The sequence below is a fragment of the Cryptomeria japonica genome, chromosome 7, assembly GCF_030272615.1.
Source record: "Cryptomeria japonica chromosome 7, Sugi_1.0, whole genome shotgun sequence".
NCBI classification, from domain to species: Eukaryota; Viridiplantae; Streptophyta; class Pinopsida; order Cupressales; family Cupressaceae; genus Cryptomeria; species Cryptomeria japonica.
The window spans coordinates 132284444-132303451 of NC_081411.1; the positions used below are offsets into that span (position 1 = coordinate 132284444).

The window sequence follows — 19008 nt, forward strand, 5'->3', positions numbered from 1 at the left end:
AGGGGTTGTAGTCACGACATTTGTATGAGTGGCCAAAATCAGTTGTGTTTTCCACTCTGTTAAAGGAGACCTCCCAGCCTACAAAGGTTACACTCTAAAAATTTTCATGTTCCATGCGAGCATAGAGGGAGACATGATACCATTATGTAGCATATAACACTTGTCGCTTGCAACTTTTGTCACAAACACATTTATTTATAGTGTCTTGGAAGGGATTGGATTCAACGTATTGCCAATTAGGTTGTTCCTTCTCACTGAGCCTTAAGGGATTCTTGAGAGGCAAGCCCTCTAAAAGGTAAAACAAAAAGAGCCTATTGCTCAACACACAAAAGACACTAGTTAAATTTCAGAGCACCAATTGAAGTGTTTGCTATACTAACAAGCAAATGGTTTCAAAATCAAATCTTCGTCAAATGTCCTGCACCAAATGTCAGTAGTAGTTTCAAAATTACGATCTTCGACACATGAGAATAGATGGATGCCCTACACAAGACAAAAAGTCAAAAGATTAGTCTCTCGATATTTTGAAACAAGCTCAACAAAAAAAACAAACCCTATAGCTAACAAGAAAGTGTAAACTAATAACGAAAAAACCTAGGCTAAAACAAGCTTGCTAAACTAAACAAAAGAAAAATATATGCAAAAACAATTCTATCTAATACATTAGCTAGCTACTCTAAAATGAATCTTGTTTAACCCAATTAAAGAAAATTTTGAACTAAAAATCTAACTAACAAATAAAAAATCTAATTGTAATCTAACTTAAGAAAATAAAATCTAATCTAATAAGAAAATCAAAAACTAATCTAAAAAAACTAATCTAATTAATAAAAATTAAAATCTAATTGTCAAATTAAAAATCTACTTTTAATCTAGAATTTAAATCTAATCTAAATTAAAAAACAATTAAAATATAATTTAACTCTAAAATATTAAATCTAAATAAAAGCTAATCTAACTAGCAAAATATAAAAAATAAAAAAAGTATTCTAATAAATAACAAATTAAAAATCTAATTTAAAAAAAATACAAATTTAAAAATATATTTTGAAGATAAAAATCTAAAATCTACTTTAGAAATCTAAAATCTACATCTAAAAATAAAAATCAACGATCTAATTAAAAATAAATAAAATCTATCCCAAAACTAGTGAAATGGATTCAGGCAAGGGAAAATGCTATTATATCTTAGCCTTCTATTATTTCAAAGTGTATTCTTTTTGTTTTATCTTTTGTCTGACACAATATACTGGTTTTTTTACAGGATGTGAACAAGCTTTCAATGCATATACAAGAGAAGAAAACTAAACCTGAGCATATCGTAAAATTACACAAGATGCTATTGGTTGGTCTTCTATGATACTAAAAAGTTAGAATACATTTTGGTTGTACTTTAATCTAATAGGAAAAAAATTATACATTGTAAGATTGCAATCCACAAAAATGTGATAAGACTACTAGTATATTAATTTTTGTTAGGAATGAGTCTCATATTTATACATCTGAGATGACCTTTACATAAATACTTTTTTTTCATGGTGGATTTTCTAGCTCATAGTTTTATAACTATTATCATAATTGTTGGTTTGTCTTAGAGAAACCTTAAACTAGATGAAGGGAAGTTTGTTTTCTATTGCATGGCATTGTCATATTGATTTATCAATTTTTGTCTATAGTGTTAATAGCATTACAAGTATATAAATGGTTCTACTACTTGCTAAAACTATGCAACTTAATGTGTAATCTTGAACCAACCTTCCTATAATACCTTGTTGTTGGGCATCTCTCATATCATGAAAAATAAATGTATTATAGATGATAACATTTTTTGTTACACTTGTTTGTAAGTTTATATGTTCAATTATAAGCATTATTAGCAATAGATAATGAAATGAGAAAATTTAAAAACTTGTTGAATAACATCTATATTTAATTATATGATACAGTGGTTATTTGTACAAATTAACATTCATCTTGTAGTTTAAATGTGTATAGATTTATAATGTTATCTAATTATATGTAATATTAGAATTCATTTAAAATTTATCTTTAATTTCTTATTGATGTATCGCTTGAACCTCTTATAGATACAAGTGCTAATTTATTCATGTTTAATTTCTTTTTATAAGTAACAACTACTTTTTTTTTTTATATAAAACTTATATTAGAATATGAACTCTCATATCTTCTAGAAAATTGTGTGTCACTATTTACAATGAAATTTATGTATGTCAACTCTTTACTAACTATTTTAATTGAACATTTGCTATTTAATAAATAGTTTAAATTTGATTTAACATTGATTTTATTAATGAACTACAAATTGTACTATAAAATAAAGAATAAACATTTATAACAATTTAAAAATATCTATATGAAATGTTCGATGATGGAATATAAGACCCCACCACAATTGGGCCCCCTCTCCTTCCCTAAGTTTTCCATGTACAATTTAAATTTTATAAATTAAATAAAACTTTGTCCTTATCATGAGCAGATTAATTTCAATTTTTTTTAGATATCGTGTCGTCGACTTCACGTGAAGTACAGTTTTTAGGTTTGAAGATATTAATTAAAAATATTCGTTAAATTGAAAACAATGTATTGTCTAGTATTATAAACCCAAGTTTCCTTTTCAATATTGAGTATTATTGGAATATTCAAATAGAAATATTATATTTAAACATCAAGCCCTGTTGGTCAGCGTATTTGTTAAAAAATTCTTCGCTCAAGACAGTTCAAACAAACAGGCGACAGGTCATGAAACGTGTTGTTTAACTGGAGCTTCAAACTTCCGAATATTAATAATAATTTCTCCGTCTCAAGCTAATGAATTTGTTCTTAAACTCTTTCGACGTGTAGATAAACATCCAGTACAGTTGTAAACCCCAAATCAAATTAAATACTTTGCCAAGTACGTTAGGGAATTATAATCACTGTATATCTTATTCTTAATTAATATCAGATTTTCATTAGATTGCTGGATTAGATTGTATCTAGAGAGCAAGCATTACAGTTCTATGGACATGTTGATTAGGTGAGAAGAAATAAACTTGTTAAATCAAGCATTCTGCGATCTATCATCAAGAGAATATTAGAAATGTAAGAGACATGGTAATTAGATCATCAAGAAAATACTAGAAAGGTAAGAGACATGATAATGTCGGTGATCTATCTTAAAATATTATAAGTAACACCATGTCTCTAGTTTTCTAATATCTCAATGATGAATCACAGAATGTGATCCAAGACATTGATATAAAAATCAATACACAATCTAATTCAAAAATCTAATGATTCAAATTATCTTACTTTTTAAACCTCCCATGTTATTCTTGAAATAAAATTATTTCAAATCATACTATCGTCTGATCATAATTTATTTTCTTTGCTTTCAGATCACAAAGAATTCACCAACGGAGAATTGAAAGAGAAAATTAAAACAAAACTTGCATAAATGACAATGGAATCACTTGAGAGGTGAAAAAGACTACTTCTCTAGAAAGATAACAAACTTTTTCTGCCGCTTCCACGTCAGCATTGACTGTAAAACTGAGCGTTCTTGAAGGACAGCTGACTATATAACGGCGTTTAACGATTTCCATGCCCCTTACAATTCTGGCTGTGTGTTGATATAATGGGAATGTTTTAGTGCTTTGCAAAGGATGGCAGAGGCAGAGACCATTGAAGATTCTGTATCGAAATCTAAGAGGAAACGAGAAATAGACGTACTCGAACATCCGGTTGAACTCGATGCGGAGGTAAGCAACTTTGAAAGGAGTACACTTCAGAAGAATGTGAATATTGTGGGCGTTTTGGGAATGGGGGGATGTGGGAAAACCACTCTTGTCAATAAAATCTTCATCAAACGAAGCTCGCGGTTCTCTGGGTCGAGTTTTCTTCGTGACGTGGGTAAAGCCGCAAAAGAAAATAGCCTCCATCTGCTGCAGAAAAAGATATTGGACGACGTGCTCGGTACTCCTAATGTTTTTATATTCGACGATGCAAATCAAGGCAAGACAATTCTCGCGCACCAGCTTAAGAATCGTCGTGTGCTGATTGTGTTGGATGGCATAGATGATGTGAAGCAACTAGATGTTCTGATGCCTGAAAAGAACAGACTTGGATCTGGCAGCATGGTTATAGTCACAACACGGGACGTAGGCGTTCTTGAAAGCTATGGCATTTTCTCCATCTATATAATGAAAGGACTAGATTCGCTGCGTGCCAAAGAACTGTTCTGTCTGCATGCTTTCTCACAACACCAGGCCATGCGAGAAATTGATTATCTAGATGAGAAGTTGTCTATTGCGTGCGGTGGTCTGCCATTGTCTCTCCAAGTTCTAGGAGGATTACATCGCCAAGAGTCGAAAGATGTCTGGAGCTCTCGATTAGATAAAATTAGGGACGTACTGCTCAGCGATGCAACACCAATTCTAAGGGTAAATAGAAACATATATATTTATGCCTAGCGTTTTCATGGTTAGATGTAAAGCTGAGTTTTCTTTAAACGAAATAGCTGAGACACAGATGACCCAATTGATTACAGGTTCTTGTGGCTAAAGGGGATTCCTTAAAAGGCGAGTATAGCAACCTCACAAGAGACTTGGTGTGGCTTCGCTGGCAAGATTGTACATATCCATGCATACCCCCGTGGGTATCGCTTAAAAATATGAGAGTTTTGGAAGTTCACGGGGTCTTCCATAAACTATGGACTAGCAACATAGAGGTGCTAATTTCTTCTTCAGTTTTTTTTAGGTTATTTGTTCAATCGCAAGCAAAATATGTAACATATCAGAAGAGAGAAATCCATTATTAATGCTATCTAATTCATCTTTCAAGATTGCATAACATCAATTTTGACTGTTATACAGACGTTTTGGTTTCAAATGCTTCACTTAGGAAATTGAAAAAATAACTCGAAACTCTTTTATTTTATTTGTCTTCTAAGTCAATATGATGATCTCATGTCTCTGTATCTTTGCAGCAACCTACGCAGTTAAGGGAACTGATTGTTTTAGGACGCATTGGAAAGTTTCCAAGATCTATAGGGCAGTTACAACAGCTACAAAAGGTTGTTGTTGACGAATATCTGAACACCAGCCTGGAGGCTTTACCAGAAGAGTTTTCCAATCTACAATCGTTGGAACACCTTACACTACGGTGGTGTAGGGCTCTGACAACACTGCGAACAAATTTCGGGAAATTGGAGAACTTGATACATTTAGATCTTGCCTTCAACAGCGGGTTGAAGGCTTTACCTCCCTCTTTTAAGCAACTGATCAACCTCCAGTATTTAGATCTTCAAAGTTGTAGCAATCTGGAGATTCTGCCTCATTTTTTGGGCAAAATCACCACTCTTCATTATCTAAATTTTAGAGAATGTAGAGAACTGAAAGTCTTGCCCTCTCAAGTTCCATGTCAGCTGTCTTTGAAGAGCCTAAATTTGAGTGGTACAAGCATTGAAGAAATACCCAGTGAAATGGGGAGATTGATTAACTTGGAAGTCCTTAACTTGGGAAGCCCTTATTTGACATCCTTGCCTGTTTCTTTTTGTAACTTGAAAAATCTGCAGACACTCAATCTTGAGGGTTGTTCAAGCCTCACATGCATACCAGAATTATTGGCAGAAATGACTAACTTGAATATTCATATAACTGGTTGCCCAAAGCTCAAAGAATTATCTGAGAATTCGTGAGTAAATCAGAAATAGAAATAGAAAACGCTTAATTGATAGCCTTGCCAATCCCTCTTCCGAATATAGAGCTCTTTGCAAATGCTCATCATATAATATCCAAGGAAGGCATGGACCAGCCAAACAGGTCTCAGAGATTGTAAAGATGAAATAAAATTATGTAATAGTTTGAACGCGTGCATGTTATGGTCATATAATTAGACTGTTTACATGAAACTTCTAGATAACTAGTTTAACATTATATTTATATCTTTCAAAGATTTGTCTTACATTCATACAGGAACTTAGATTTTATTGAGGCTACTGTAGAGGAAACAATAAAATCCAATACGGGTTGAACGGGTCGTGACCCCAGTTCCCGTACGCATCCTTTTCTTCCATGCCGCCCGTGCCTCCCAAGTTCAATGGGAGAAGTTTCATTGTATCAATCACAAGACTTATTCTTTTTTCTTATTCTCTCTTTCTGGTAGCTCTTTTAAGGTATCTTTTATTTTTGGTTTTTTATAAAATATTGGGTAAACACTTTAACAAGAACATTAGATCAGCAAAAAGTACAAATTTGCGATTACAATTATTCAAACAATGATCATAACAACACACTACTTAACCAACATTATGAAGAGAAGAATGTTTCCATCCGTTTTCTGTCACACTTTTATTAGAATTTTGTTTTGGATATTAGTTTGAAAGGGATTGGTTGAACGATGCGTTTCAAAAGCTTGAAAATTTGGGGACACGTTTAGTAGATAGTGTTTTGAATAGTGTCTTTAGATGCTAACTTCTTTTGGACAGCTGGGACGTCTGAAACTTTTCTTGACTGTTTTGTGATGGTCAGATGACCCGTTCATTAGTTTGAATTTAAAATAATAAAAAAGAACTATATAAACAGCATATGTATTCTAGTACGATAACATACAGCTATAGAAAAATAGTATACAACTTTGTAATGACTACGTACATCCTAGAATAAAAATATATAATTGTTAGAATGACTGCCTACAACTGTACAATGATACATTTATAGGATGAAAGTCAAAACTATACAATGACTAAGTACATATAAAGATTAAAAAAATTGCCACTTTTGAATAAATGCATATAAGTGTAGAATCAAAGTGAGATGATTGTTAATTTTTTTTATCGAAATGACAGAATTCAATTTAGAGATTATCTATTTGAGGTTGAATATTTTATTGAGTTACTGGTTCATTTGGTGGCCAGCTCATCTATAATTTGTTTGTGAATCCTTTTCCAATACTTCCATTGGATCACATTGTAGGTATATGGGGCTCCTAGTACGTTAATATATTGATTTTTCAATATTGTGATCATTTGAAGAAAGGAAGAAAGAACCAGTGCTTTCATTATCTTTAAGTCAGTGCTTTGATTTCCCTATATAGCCATAGGGTCTTTCAGTGTTTTTAAATATTTTCATTGATCAGTTACCTTTAGTTTATTGTTGGAGTAGTTTATTGTTGGAGCGTCTGATTTGTCAATTGAGTTGGTGATCTATCCATCTATAGTTCTGGTGTGGCTTAGTTTTTAAACTTTGTTCATTTAGGCATACTACAGATGTTGGTGAACTAACTCTAATATCATATTAAACATTCCTAAAGTTCAGTCAGGAGTTGAACCTGAACCTGGAACAACCCATATACTACTGCAATACTCTACCATTGAAATAATACGAATATTAACCCCTACCAAACAAGATAATAGGGAAGATAAGAAAAAGAAGCAAATAAAATAAATGGGAGAGGTCAATGAAGTCTAAAACTTAATCCAAATGTCACGAATATATTTGCAACATGTAGAGATGAAAGAAAATTATGGGTAGCGATTAAGCCTTATAAATCTAGAAACAGTCACATATCTACTCTCCATTTGTATTATCTAGTCGATGAAATCCTACCTATAAACATGGGGATAAACAAAAACTAAAGTCCAATTTCCCATCCAACCAAACAAGAGAGGAATAAAAAAAGAAAACATGGAAAACTACAACAATTTACATTATTTACAAATTAGGAGAGTTTGGTATAAAAAGTCTTCATTTTGAGGATATGTTGAATGGCACATTGAATTTATTTTCGTAGAAAGTCACGGTGACTTATTTTCTTAGAAGGTAATGGTAACCTTGTTATTAGAAGAACAGGATCTTAAGAAATCATAAAGAATTAAGTGACTCTGCCTACGGATCCATAGGATTTGGTTGTTTGCAAACAAAATGAAATTAAAGTCAAGTGAATGATCATACATTTGGTTAAGATTTAATTATTCACTTATTATAAAATTAAAGAAAATAAAAGAAAATAACCAAGGAGATGTTTCACATTATTGTCAGTCTTTTGTAGAGAAAAACAGAAGAAAAATATATTGAGAAATAGAATCATATTTATAGAGATGTCCAGTATAGATATGTTAGTAGTTACTTGAAGAGGGTTAGTCAATTTATTGCTAACTTGCAGAAATCATAAAGAAGCTTCTAGATGTAGAGTTCATAAATTTGGCATTGAATGTTTTCACATATTTATCGCATGAATTTGTGTAGGACATTTGTATCAAGTAAAAAATTTCTTCCTTGGAGAGACTATGGAATGATTATATTCAAGAGGAAAATGAAATGGAGTCAAAAGTTGATAAGCAAGGTAATGATTGAAATTTAACTCTCATTAGACAACAATAAGGAAACAAAAGTGTATATAGTGAAAATAGAGACTAAACTATTGTAAAACCGCTTTTAAATGACCATCAACGTATAAAAATGACCATATTCTTAAATGAATATTTTAAATGTTCATTTTATTCTCATTCCTCTATTTAGTTAAATCTAATTTAATTAAATTATCCACATTCCTCTATTTGATTAAATAAATTATTCTATTTATTTATTTAAATTCACTTAAGCCTTTTATGTCATTTAATTAAATCCCTTCTCTCTACTTTTGATTAAATTTACATTTAATTAAATAGTTCACCCTAATTAAATAAATCTAATTTATTTAAATCCTCCACTTGTAACCATAATTGAAATAAAGAAATTTATTTTAATTAAATCCTATTATCCCTCACCCCACTTGCATTTTCCTACATCTCCTACTTGCCTCCTAACCCTCTTCCTAAATTCTTCTAGAATCTCTCTAATCCTAATCAATTAACCTAAACCCTTCAATTATCCCCTTTCCCTAATTTTGAGGAGGTCACTTCTCAAATTTGGAGTAAAGTCTTCCAAAGGCATTAAATCATTTATGCCTTCAACAAGCTAACTTGTGGAATAGCCCCAAATTTGGAAGGACTCTTACAATTTTTTCCCCAAAGTCTTTCAAACCATTAATGGTTAACTAACCCTTAGTGGCATGGTTAGAGATTTTTTTCATAACTCAACCCTCATCTAACCCAGGGCTCTCATCAAGCATTCATTTCTTTGACCATGGTTATCCCTTTAACCTTTGCACAAGAGTTTACCCCTTGGGTAAAATCTTTATCCATTGGATAACCCTAAGCTAACCTTAACCCTTACCTTCTAAGGTAACCATGAGATCTTCTCAAGCATTTAATGCTTCTTACCTCTCCTCTCAAGTAGTCTTATGTTGACAATTGTCACCATTTCATTGGTGAAAATTGTAAACATAGATTGATAACTTTCAATCCTTACCCTTGATAAGCTCCTCCAATCTTGACCATCCATTGCCCTATTTTCCCTATAAATAGAGCCCTTATTCCTCCATTTTGATATCTCCAAGTCTTTAGCATCATACTTATACTTAATTTTAACAAGCATTTAGCCTCTCTTTGCAATAGAAATAAATCTAATAATTATTTTAGAGTATTTCTATCATCTTAGATTAAATCATATAGCTAACATATCATCTTAGGATAGCATTTTACTAACCTTTTCATCTTATCATCTAGTTTAGTTCATTTAGTAAAATCATGCATAAATAGGAGGAATTCATGCTAAATTTGATCTAAAACATCCCTCGTTCTTGCATTCGTCATCCCTAAGTCGCTTTGCTCAGTGATCTGAGAGAAAAGGCATTGGCTTGAGGGACCTTGTGAGATAGAGAACCATGGAACAATCTTTGGGAAGTTGAGCTATTCTTCATAGCTCCATAACTTGCACCAAGAGTCCCATGGGTGTGTGGGCAAGTCCTTGAAATACTTTCACATTTTGAATTTCATTGAAGCACTTTTCCTGCATACATTTTTGGCACCCACTATGGGTTTAAACCCATTAATCAAATTGGTTTTTGAATTTGACGAACTTTGTAGGTACACGGGAAATAAGGATCGGCGCATCGAAAACTTTTCTTAGCTCATTTGGTTAGTTCTTCAGCAAATTTGGTATATTGTTCGATGCGTTGGACTCATTTCCTAGTGCATAGAAACCCTCCCTTAGTGCATAGAATTCTTAGAAATTTTCCTGTAGCTTTCAATGCGAGAATCTAATAGTCCAGCATATTTGTAAAACAATTTAGCACTTAGGGTTTGTCTAATAGCGCATCCACGACATTCTGTAGCGCGCACAGTGTATTCTATAGTGCATCACAGATAGATGACAAAAAATAATTTGTAACAGGGAACTCATAAGTTAGACTTGTAGAAGTCCACAAAGCCATCATTTTACTAACTGATTATCTAGATTGTTTTGCAGGTTACTAATGGTTTAATTGCAAATTCAGAGCTTATTTTTTATTTTAAGCTAGATTTAAAGTAATTGAATTTTTCTTACTAACTTCACTAAGTTAGTTAGATATATTAATTTCTTTCATTTCTTGTTTAAAGTTAAAAATTTAACTCACATCTTATTTGGGAACTTAAAAAGAACCACAACAAAAATCTTTCTTGCTTTCCTAGGAGAAAAACTTTCATTTGGGCATCTAAAAAGGACAAACAATTTTTCATTTTGCAAAAGAGCTCTAAAAAAAACCTCACCATCCTTTGGTATATAAAAGGATCAACCTTTAAATTTTTGTAAGGTAAAAGAACCACACTTGTCTTGTTTTATTCAAAGTTAAAGAGGGAAGTTCTTCCCCTTTGTCAATTTATTTTGTTGACCAAAATCAAAAATTTTCTTTGTTGACTAGGTTTCATTTTCTAGATCAGATAATCATTGATTTGATGGAATAAAATGAGCACCATGTTTTTGTGGAGCAATATCTCCATATAGATTTTACCAAATCATTGCAATAAAAGGTTAAAAAGAATACTTGTGTGCTTTTATTCAAAAGTAGAAGGAATATGCTCTCCCCTTAACTGGGTGATCAAAAAGCTAGACCACTCTTACGCTTTCAGTGTTTATTGCATTAAAACCTTTAGCAGGCTTGCCCTCTCAAGGAGTTGAACAACTCTTAAAGCCATTCTTTGGCCGGTGTGAAAGGAATGACCTAAGTGGGAAACGACTTTATCGCCAAGTGGTCCAGCCCATTATAATCAAAAGTGGAGGTTGACTAAAGTCCCTTCAATGGTTTTTCTCAGCGATTAGTCTTGCCCCAATATCCTTGAGATACGTAAAGCCTTTGTTCTAAAGGTTGGGAAGCCAACAAAGGGAGTTTATCACTGAAGACCGAACATGAAGCTTGATTACGAACCTTAGAAATAGAAACTTTGAGCTGAGTTAGTATCCAAACATTTGTAATATCATAGTGCAAGGTTGGGGAAGAATCCGCCCCCAAGATCACTCACCATATCTGTCCCAAGATAGCTAATCAATTGTGAAGCAATTCACTTTGGGTTAATTTCTGGCAAAAGGCAAAAAAATAGGCACCCCCGAGGGGGTGACAAGGCTGTTTGAGCTGACGAAGTATCGAGATGAGTGGGCTATGGTATTACTTATGACCCTTGAATAAAGAGTCTGACTGAATTGTATTTTGTTGTATCTAAACCTGTTAAAACACTTGGGATCACATCCTCACAGAAAATACACTCATTGTTTAGACTAGGCAAAATGGTTATCTCTTTTGTGTCGTGCTTTCATTTATTACTTCAAAAAATCATCCATCATCATTAAGTCAAAGTTCAAAAATTGCAGAAAAACACCAAGTCAAACTATCAAGGCAATTTAGCGCGTAAGAACAACATCTTAGCTTTTGGAAACCATATTTTAGCACTTGAAAGTTTCAACATAGTGCATTTGTTTTGAAATTTAGTGCATAATGAGTCCAAAAATTAGTACTTCGAAACTTAACGCTTTCTGAAAATAGTCTAGCGCATTGAAGAAACAGCTTGGCGCATCCGAATCAAGCATTAGCGTGTTGAAGTTAACAGTTAGTGCATTAGAAGCTCATATTAGCACATAAACCTTTCAAAGCAAAACAAACTCAAACAACCAAGTTAGCGCGTCAAAGGGGCAACTTAGAGCGTAGAGGTCATTCTCTAGCGCATTGTGAACATTGGATAGCGCATTAGGTTTATGTCTTAGCACATAGTAGAAACTGAGAAAATAGGGGGCAAAACAAAAGCTATTTTTTGAAAATTCTGAAAATAGTTTAGGAAGCCTTCTTTCCTCATCTTGAACTCCATCAGACAGAAAATCAAAATCCAAGTATCAAAACTACTCCAAAAAGCAAGTTTTCCTTAAAACAAAGTTGTCCAAATCCAAAAACTAGTCAAAGGATTAAAAACATCTCTCCTATCAAAATCAGGAAACACCACTACACGTATCAAAAGGTCCTTCAATCAAATGGTTTTTTATCCAAAAACATACTTATTTTAGACTCAAAGGTGTCGAATCAAGTTTCCATATCAAGAAAGCTCTTATTCCATATCTTTTGACACGCTTTGTCGTGAGGGGGCACCTAAACCTTCATTTGATAAAGTAAAACTTAAGTTTCCAAACAAGATATATTGAATCCAAAACAAATCAAAAGAAACCATTGATCACTTGTGCATAACTAATCCTCATATTCTGAGAAGAAAGTGTATTTATCATAACACTAATTGAGTAAACAACAACCAGTTCTCTGAAACTTGCCAAACGGAATGTGTTTTTATACATCAATTGCCAACTCTTCAAATCTCATCAAACATTCCTCCATCATATGTGCTTGTACCTTCAAGACAAAACAAATGAATTTGACAAGGAACCATTGAGGAGTAGAGAATTTTATCAAAAATTAGCATTCAGTCAACGCCTAAATCAAGGAGGAAAGATCAATCCGGCTTTCTTCCCTGAAGTGTGCATCACTTACAATATACCTCAATTCGAATCACCAATCCCTGAGCAAAAAATCAAAGAGGAGTTTGTTTCCTTTGTCACAGAAGTTTCTACTAGATTCCCGTTGTTACTTGCTCTCAATGAAACAAACAAAGCGAGCCATAGCCAGAGTCTAGCATGGGTCGAAGATTATCAAATCCTTTCGAATATCCAAATCTAGAAGACACAGAAATTTCTAAGGAACTCTTCCAAGAGTGTAAAGAAAGTGCTTCATTTCAAAAACTTGTGGAAAAAGTCATGGAAACCGACAAAGAAAAATAACTACTCATGCTCACAAGCAAAGGAGTTGAACTCCCTGAAGACTTTGATACTGACATATTTAGAACAAGGTCTTGACATAATTATTATCAAGAACGGAAAAGAGAGGAGCAAGCACATGACCCTGAACAAAACATACCTGAGCAAAATTTACCTGAACAAAATTTACTTGAGCAAAACATCCTTGAGAAAAAAATACCCCTACACACGCCATTCCAACTTAGCAACAATGTGAGGGAAGAACTCTTCCCTTGGAAAATAAATGCGCCTTTGATTACTCTCACTCAACAAATACAAATGTTGCAAAGAAAAATGCAAGACATGCAACAAGGGACGACAATACGGTATTCCTTAAACAAAATTTGTCCTTATCCTTTTGATAGAAGATTAAACATGGTACCTTTTTCCCCAAATTCAGACATTCCCAAATTTGACAAATATGATGGGAAAAGTGATCCACGTGATCATGTTCGAGAATTTTATACCATGAGTCTTGACTTTTCTCATGATGATACCTATTTGATGAGGTTATTCCCAAGAAGCTTGGGACGGCAAATAATGGAATGGTTATCCAAAATCACACCTCCTATCAAATCATTTGATGAATTAGTCAACAAATTCATAACTCAATATTCCTACAACATTCAACATGCTATCACTATGCTAGATGTCTGTAATACCAAGAATAAAAACAATGAAACATTCATGGTATTCCTTCAACGTTGGCGACAGATGGTTTCGAGATATCCTCGAGATGTGCCCGAAAAGGAAAAGATGGAAATTTTCATTGACAATTTGAATAGTGAGATGAGTTACATACTCAAACTCCAATGCATACTATCTTTTGCCAAATTGACTGAAAATGGCATCCAAGTAGAGGAGGCATGTGTTAAGAAAGGAACAATAAAATTCTTCAAAGAAGGAAACAATTCATCCAACTACAACAACCAGAACAATAATAACTTAGACGAATCCAGGTTCTGGACCAGAAATAAAAACATTGGAAATGAAGGAGGAAACGAATTGAATGATGTAAAGTCCAAATAACTAGTGTTGGCTTTGTCAGGAAATCCTCAAGCTACAAAGAATCCAAAGGGTGCTAACTAAGGCACTAACACTTATGCACCAAATACCAATCAAGATCCTCTCAACACAAACAACACCAACAATACCCAAAACAATAACACCAATCGAGGACCTAACACAAACTCATGAGGTAACACCAACAAATTTACAAAACACATGTACACACCATTAGGGCAATCATTGGAGTCAGAATTCAGAGAGCTTCTAGCAAACAAAATTATCTCCTTACCAACAATAAACAACTTTGAACCACAAGTTAAACCCCCTTGGTGGAATGACTCACACTTTTGTGATTTTCATTGAAAAAAAGGACATCAAATAAATGATTGCATGAGACTGAAGAACATTGTTCAAGATATGATAGATAGAGGATACTTAACAGTCGATGGTCTCAAGACAAATGGTGACCATGGGGCTTTTAAAAATCCTCTTCTAAACTACAACAAAGATGGATCTTCAACCTCAAATGATACATGTGGATCTCGTATCAATCACATATACAATAACACCATCAATCATATATCAGTTGAGGACAATCAGGTAAACGTCACTAAAATCAAGGACAAACATGAACATGAATCGATCAATGTAACCACTAGAGCTCAAAAATATGTCTTCAAGGGGCATACATCAAAAGAAAACACCATACCCAAAATATAATATGATCAGGTCAGTCAACTACACAAAACTCCTGCTCAAATATCTATACTTGAGTTGCTGAAACTTTCACCAAAACACAAGGATGTCTTGGAATAGGCACTACTGGAAACAAATGTACCCAGGATCTGGATACTGACAAATTCCAAGCCACGGTGGCTCATATGACAGGGCCTCACAATCTCACCTTTTCCAGAGAAAGACAATATTTCATTGAGTCATCCACACAATACTCCGCTTCACATTGAAGTCTTGATTTACAAACATCAAGTCAAAAGAGTATTAATAGATGGAGGAGCTGGACTTAATATTTGTACATTAAAACTTATCCGTGCATTAGGCTTCTCTAAGCAGTCTATTGATCCATGTAGAAAGATCACTATCAAAGCATATGATGATGAAGAAAGATCATCCAAAGGAACAATGGTGTTGCCAATTCAAGTGGGACCAATACAAAGGGACACTATGTGCCAAGTCTTAGACATAGACCTCACATACAATATTTTATTGGGTCAACCTTGGATACATTAAATGCAAGAAGTGCCCTCGACTTACTATCAGTGTGTTAAGTTTCCCTACAATAGACAAGAGATTTCTATACCAGTAGATCATAACCCTTTTCAACATTATAATGCTATGGGGGCAGCCCAAGATAGCTTGGTTCCACATAACCAAGAAAAAGAAACTTCTTCAACAATAGATCTTCAGCAAGAAAAGCTTAAATATTTATCCATAGATTTCAAACAGAAGATGAAAGTTAAAGAACAAGGCAGGGGAGAGTACTCTTTGGAACCCTTGTGTCTAACTAGCTTACCAGCATCACCTAAATCTCATGGGTTACCTTCAACATCAATACATCAAGCAACACAACCACTCACCAAGTTTCATGGCAAATTTATCCAACAGGGCACACTAGCACATGAATCAGAGGAAAAGGACATCCTTAGTTGGCTATACAAGGATGATGAAGAAGTTAGAGCAGCTACTATGGAAGTAGCGATACCAACACAACTATATGGAAAAGGCTACTTGATCATGCAACGAATGGGATACAATGGCAAAGGACCTATCAACAAGCATCAAGAAGGTGTCATAGAACCACTAGATCCTCCTTCGTAGTTTTCTAAAGACAAAATAGGATTGGGCTATGAACACACTATACCCACAAAGAAGAAACCAAGTAAATATCAAAAACCTCAGTGAAAGGCAAAGAAGAAAAGATAAGGAGGACTCATGGCAGGAGGCACTACATGAATCAGTAGAAACAATAAGGAAGGAACGAGAACACCAAGAAAATGAGAAACATCAAGAGGAGTTGGCCATTGAAAAAGAAGAAGCATCTTATGCAGAAGTGCATCATGTCTAGGAACCTATTTTAAACAAAGAAGAATCACCTCCTGACAACATCATTACTCCTTGAGCAGAGACCGTATATGAACAGATACAAAGAATAGAAGTAGGATCTAACATAGAATCAGAGAAAACTATCAGACTACTATCAGTTATCAGATACCTCTTTTCATCCTACAACATACCTATCCACATCACTGAAAGAATCTGGGATAATACCTCTAAAACTGATTCAAATGAGTATGAATGGGGCAGTTGTTCCAATGCTACTGAAGATATTCCTAAAAGTACTATTCATATACCCCTTTCTCAAGAAGAAAAAGGCATGGGGATTAGACCACTTGAATTTAGTCCACAAAATATCTATGAAGCTACAGAAAATGAGCAGCGACATTATGAACAAGTTTACACGGAAGATGATACCATCGAAGACCTTGACAAAATCATTAACTTATTCAATGTTTCAGCCAACTTTGATGATACCTTCATCATGATAATTACAACAGCTGAACTTAACCCACCCAATGACTCTTTACCACTTGTCTTTACTGACCTCATAGACTGGGATGAACCCAAAAATCATGACATACCAATTTTCCCCAATGACGAATCCATTATCCATTATTTATGTATAGTCTATATAGAAATAGACTCTACCAGCAAACAAAGTAATGATGTTTGCAATCAAGAGGGTGCGAAGTCTCTTAGTTGCAAACATGAAAGCAATAAAGGATCGACTACTGAAAACTAGTCAATGGCAGCACTAGATCACAAAAAAAGTAAAAATAAAGGACTCATCTGAGGGTGAAAACCTTTTTAAGGCACCTAAAGATGGGAGACTTGACACCCTTCATGAGCATTATCATGAGCGATCACCCATATTGATTGAGCCCACTCAATCAATCAACATTGCTACAATAGAAGCAGCCAAAAATATACACCTAGTAGAATCTCTAATAGAGGAAGAAAAATCAGAGTTTATCAAATTCTTCAAAGCAAAGCAAAACAATTTTGCTTGGTCATATGTAGGTATACCCGGGATTGATCCATACTTAATTATGCATCACTTATCCATTGCTCTAGGAGCCAAGCCAGTTAAGCAAAAATTGAGAAAAATGAATCCACATGTAGCACTTATGGTCAAAGATGAGCTAAAGAAACTATTAGACATCGGATTTATTCGACCTATAGACTATGCTAAATGGATTTCTAGCATTTTCCCAGTTTCAAAACTGATGGAAGCATCAAGATATACACAGATTTTAGAGATGTTAACAAAGCCTTTCCAAAGGATGACTTTCCTTTGCCCAGTATTGACATAATTGTAGACCTCACAGCCAGCCACACAATGCTCTCATTAATGGATGGTTTCTCTGGCTATAATCAAATTAAGATAGCTCCAGAAGATCAAGATAGAATAGTGTTTACCTGTCCTTGGGGAATGTATTGTTGGAATGTCATGCCTTTTGGCTTGAAGAATGTTGGGGCAACTTATCAACGAGCAATGACAACAATCTTTCATGATATGATGCATACCTTCATGGAGGACTATGTGGACGATTTACTGGCAAAGTCATTCACCTGGGCAGAACATCTGGAGATACTAGAGAAAATATTTGAAATATTCGAAAAATTCCAAGTCAGGCTCAACCCTAAGAAGTGTGTCTTCGAGGTAACATCAGGCAAATTTTTAGGCTACATAGTCTCAGAAAAGGGCATTGAAGTAGATCTAGAAAAGGTACAAGCCATCATGGAGATGCCACCATCTAAGAACATCCGTCAACTCAGATCCTTGCAAGGACGACTCCAGCCAATCGGGCATTTCATCGCTCAGCTAGCAGATAAAAGTTTACCCTTCAATCATCTGCTACATAAGAACATACCATTCAGATGGGAAGCCAAGTGTGCGGAATCATTCTATCAAATCAAGCAATATCTAATGAACCCACCAGTTCTGGTACCACTAATAGTAGGAAAACCACTCATTCTCTACGTATCAACAACAAACATATCATTGGGGGCACTATTAGCACAAGAAGATCAACAAGGCAGGTAATGAGCTATCTATTACATCAGCGGGACATTAAATAGATATGAACTTAACTATACATTCATTGAGAAGGCTTATCTAACAGTGGTATTTGCTTCTCAAAAGTTTTAGCATTACATACTAGCTCACACAATTAAGCTAGTCGCAAAAATTGATCCTCTCAAATATTTTCTCAGCAAAGAAGCTGTTATAGGAAGATTGGCTAAATGGGTCATGATTCTCAGTGAATTTGATATCCACTACATAGAGCATTGAGCTATCAAGGGACAAGTAATTGCAGATCAACTAGCTGAAGCACCGCTACCTAGTAAACAACCAATGGAGATCAAATTTTTGGATAGGGATGTTCTTTCAATTTCCACCAAACAATGGACCCTATACTTTGATGGATCCTACACTCAACATGCCTTAGGTACTGGCATTCTGTTCATCACTCCTTATGGGCACACCATACCAAGATCATATAGAATCATGTTTCCATGCACAAATAACATTGCTGAATATGAGGCACTGGTAGCAGGCATCAAAATGGCCCTGGAATGGAGAATCAAAGAATTGAAAGTCTACGGAGATTCACAACTAGTCATAAATCAGATCAATAATGACTATCAGATGAAAGATGACAAGTTCCTACCATACAAATGAATGGTGGATGATTTCAAACAATATTTTGTACACATCACCTTTGAGCAAATA

At 34.3% G+C, this 19008-nt stretch overlaps 1 protein-coding gene across 1 annotated transcript; it reads left to right on the top strand.

Annotated features, from left to right (window-relative positions):
* Window positions 1-3665: 3665 nt before the first annotated feature.
* LOC131072335 (disease resistance protein TAO1-like) lies at window positions 3666-5698 on the top strand. The gene is made up of 3 exons (XM_058008477.2): window positions 3666-4442; window positions 4550-4609; window positions 4988-5698. The coding sequence occupies exons 1-3, from the start codon at window positions 3666-3668 to the stop codon at window positions 5696-5698; spliced, it is 1548 nt and encodes a 515-aa protein (XP_057864460.2).
* Window positions 5699-19008: the final 13310 nt, after the last annotated feature.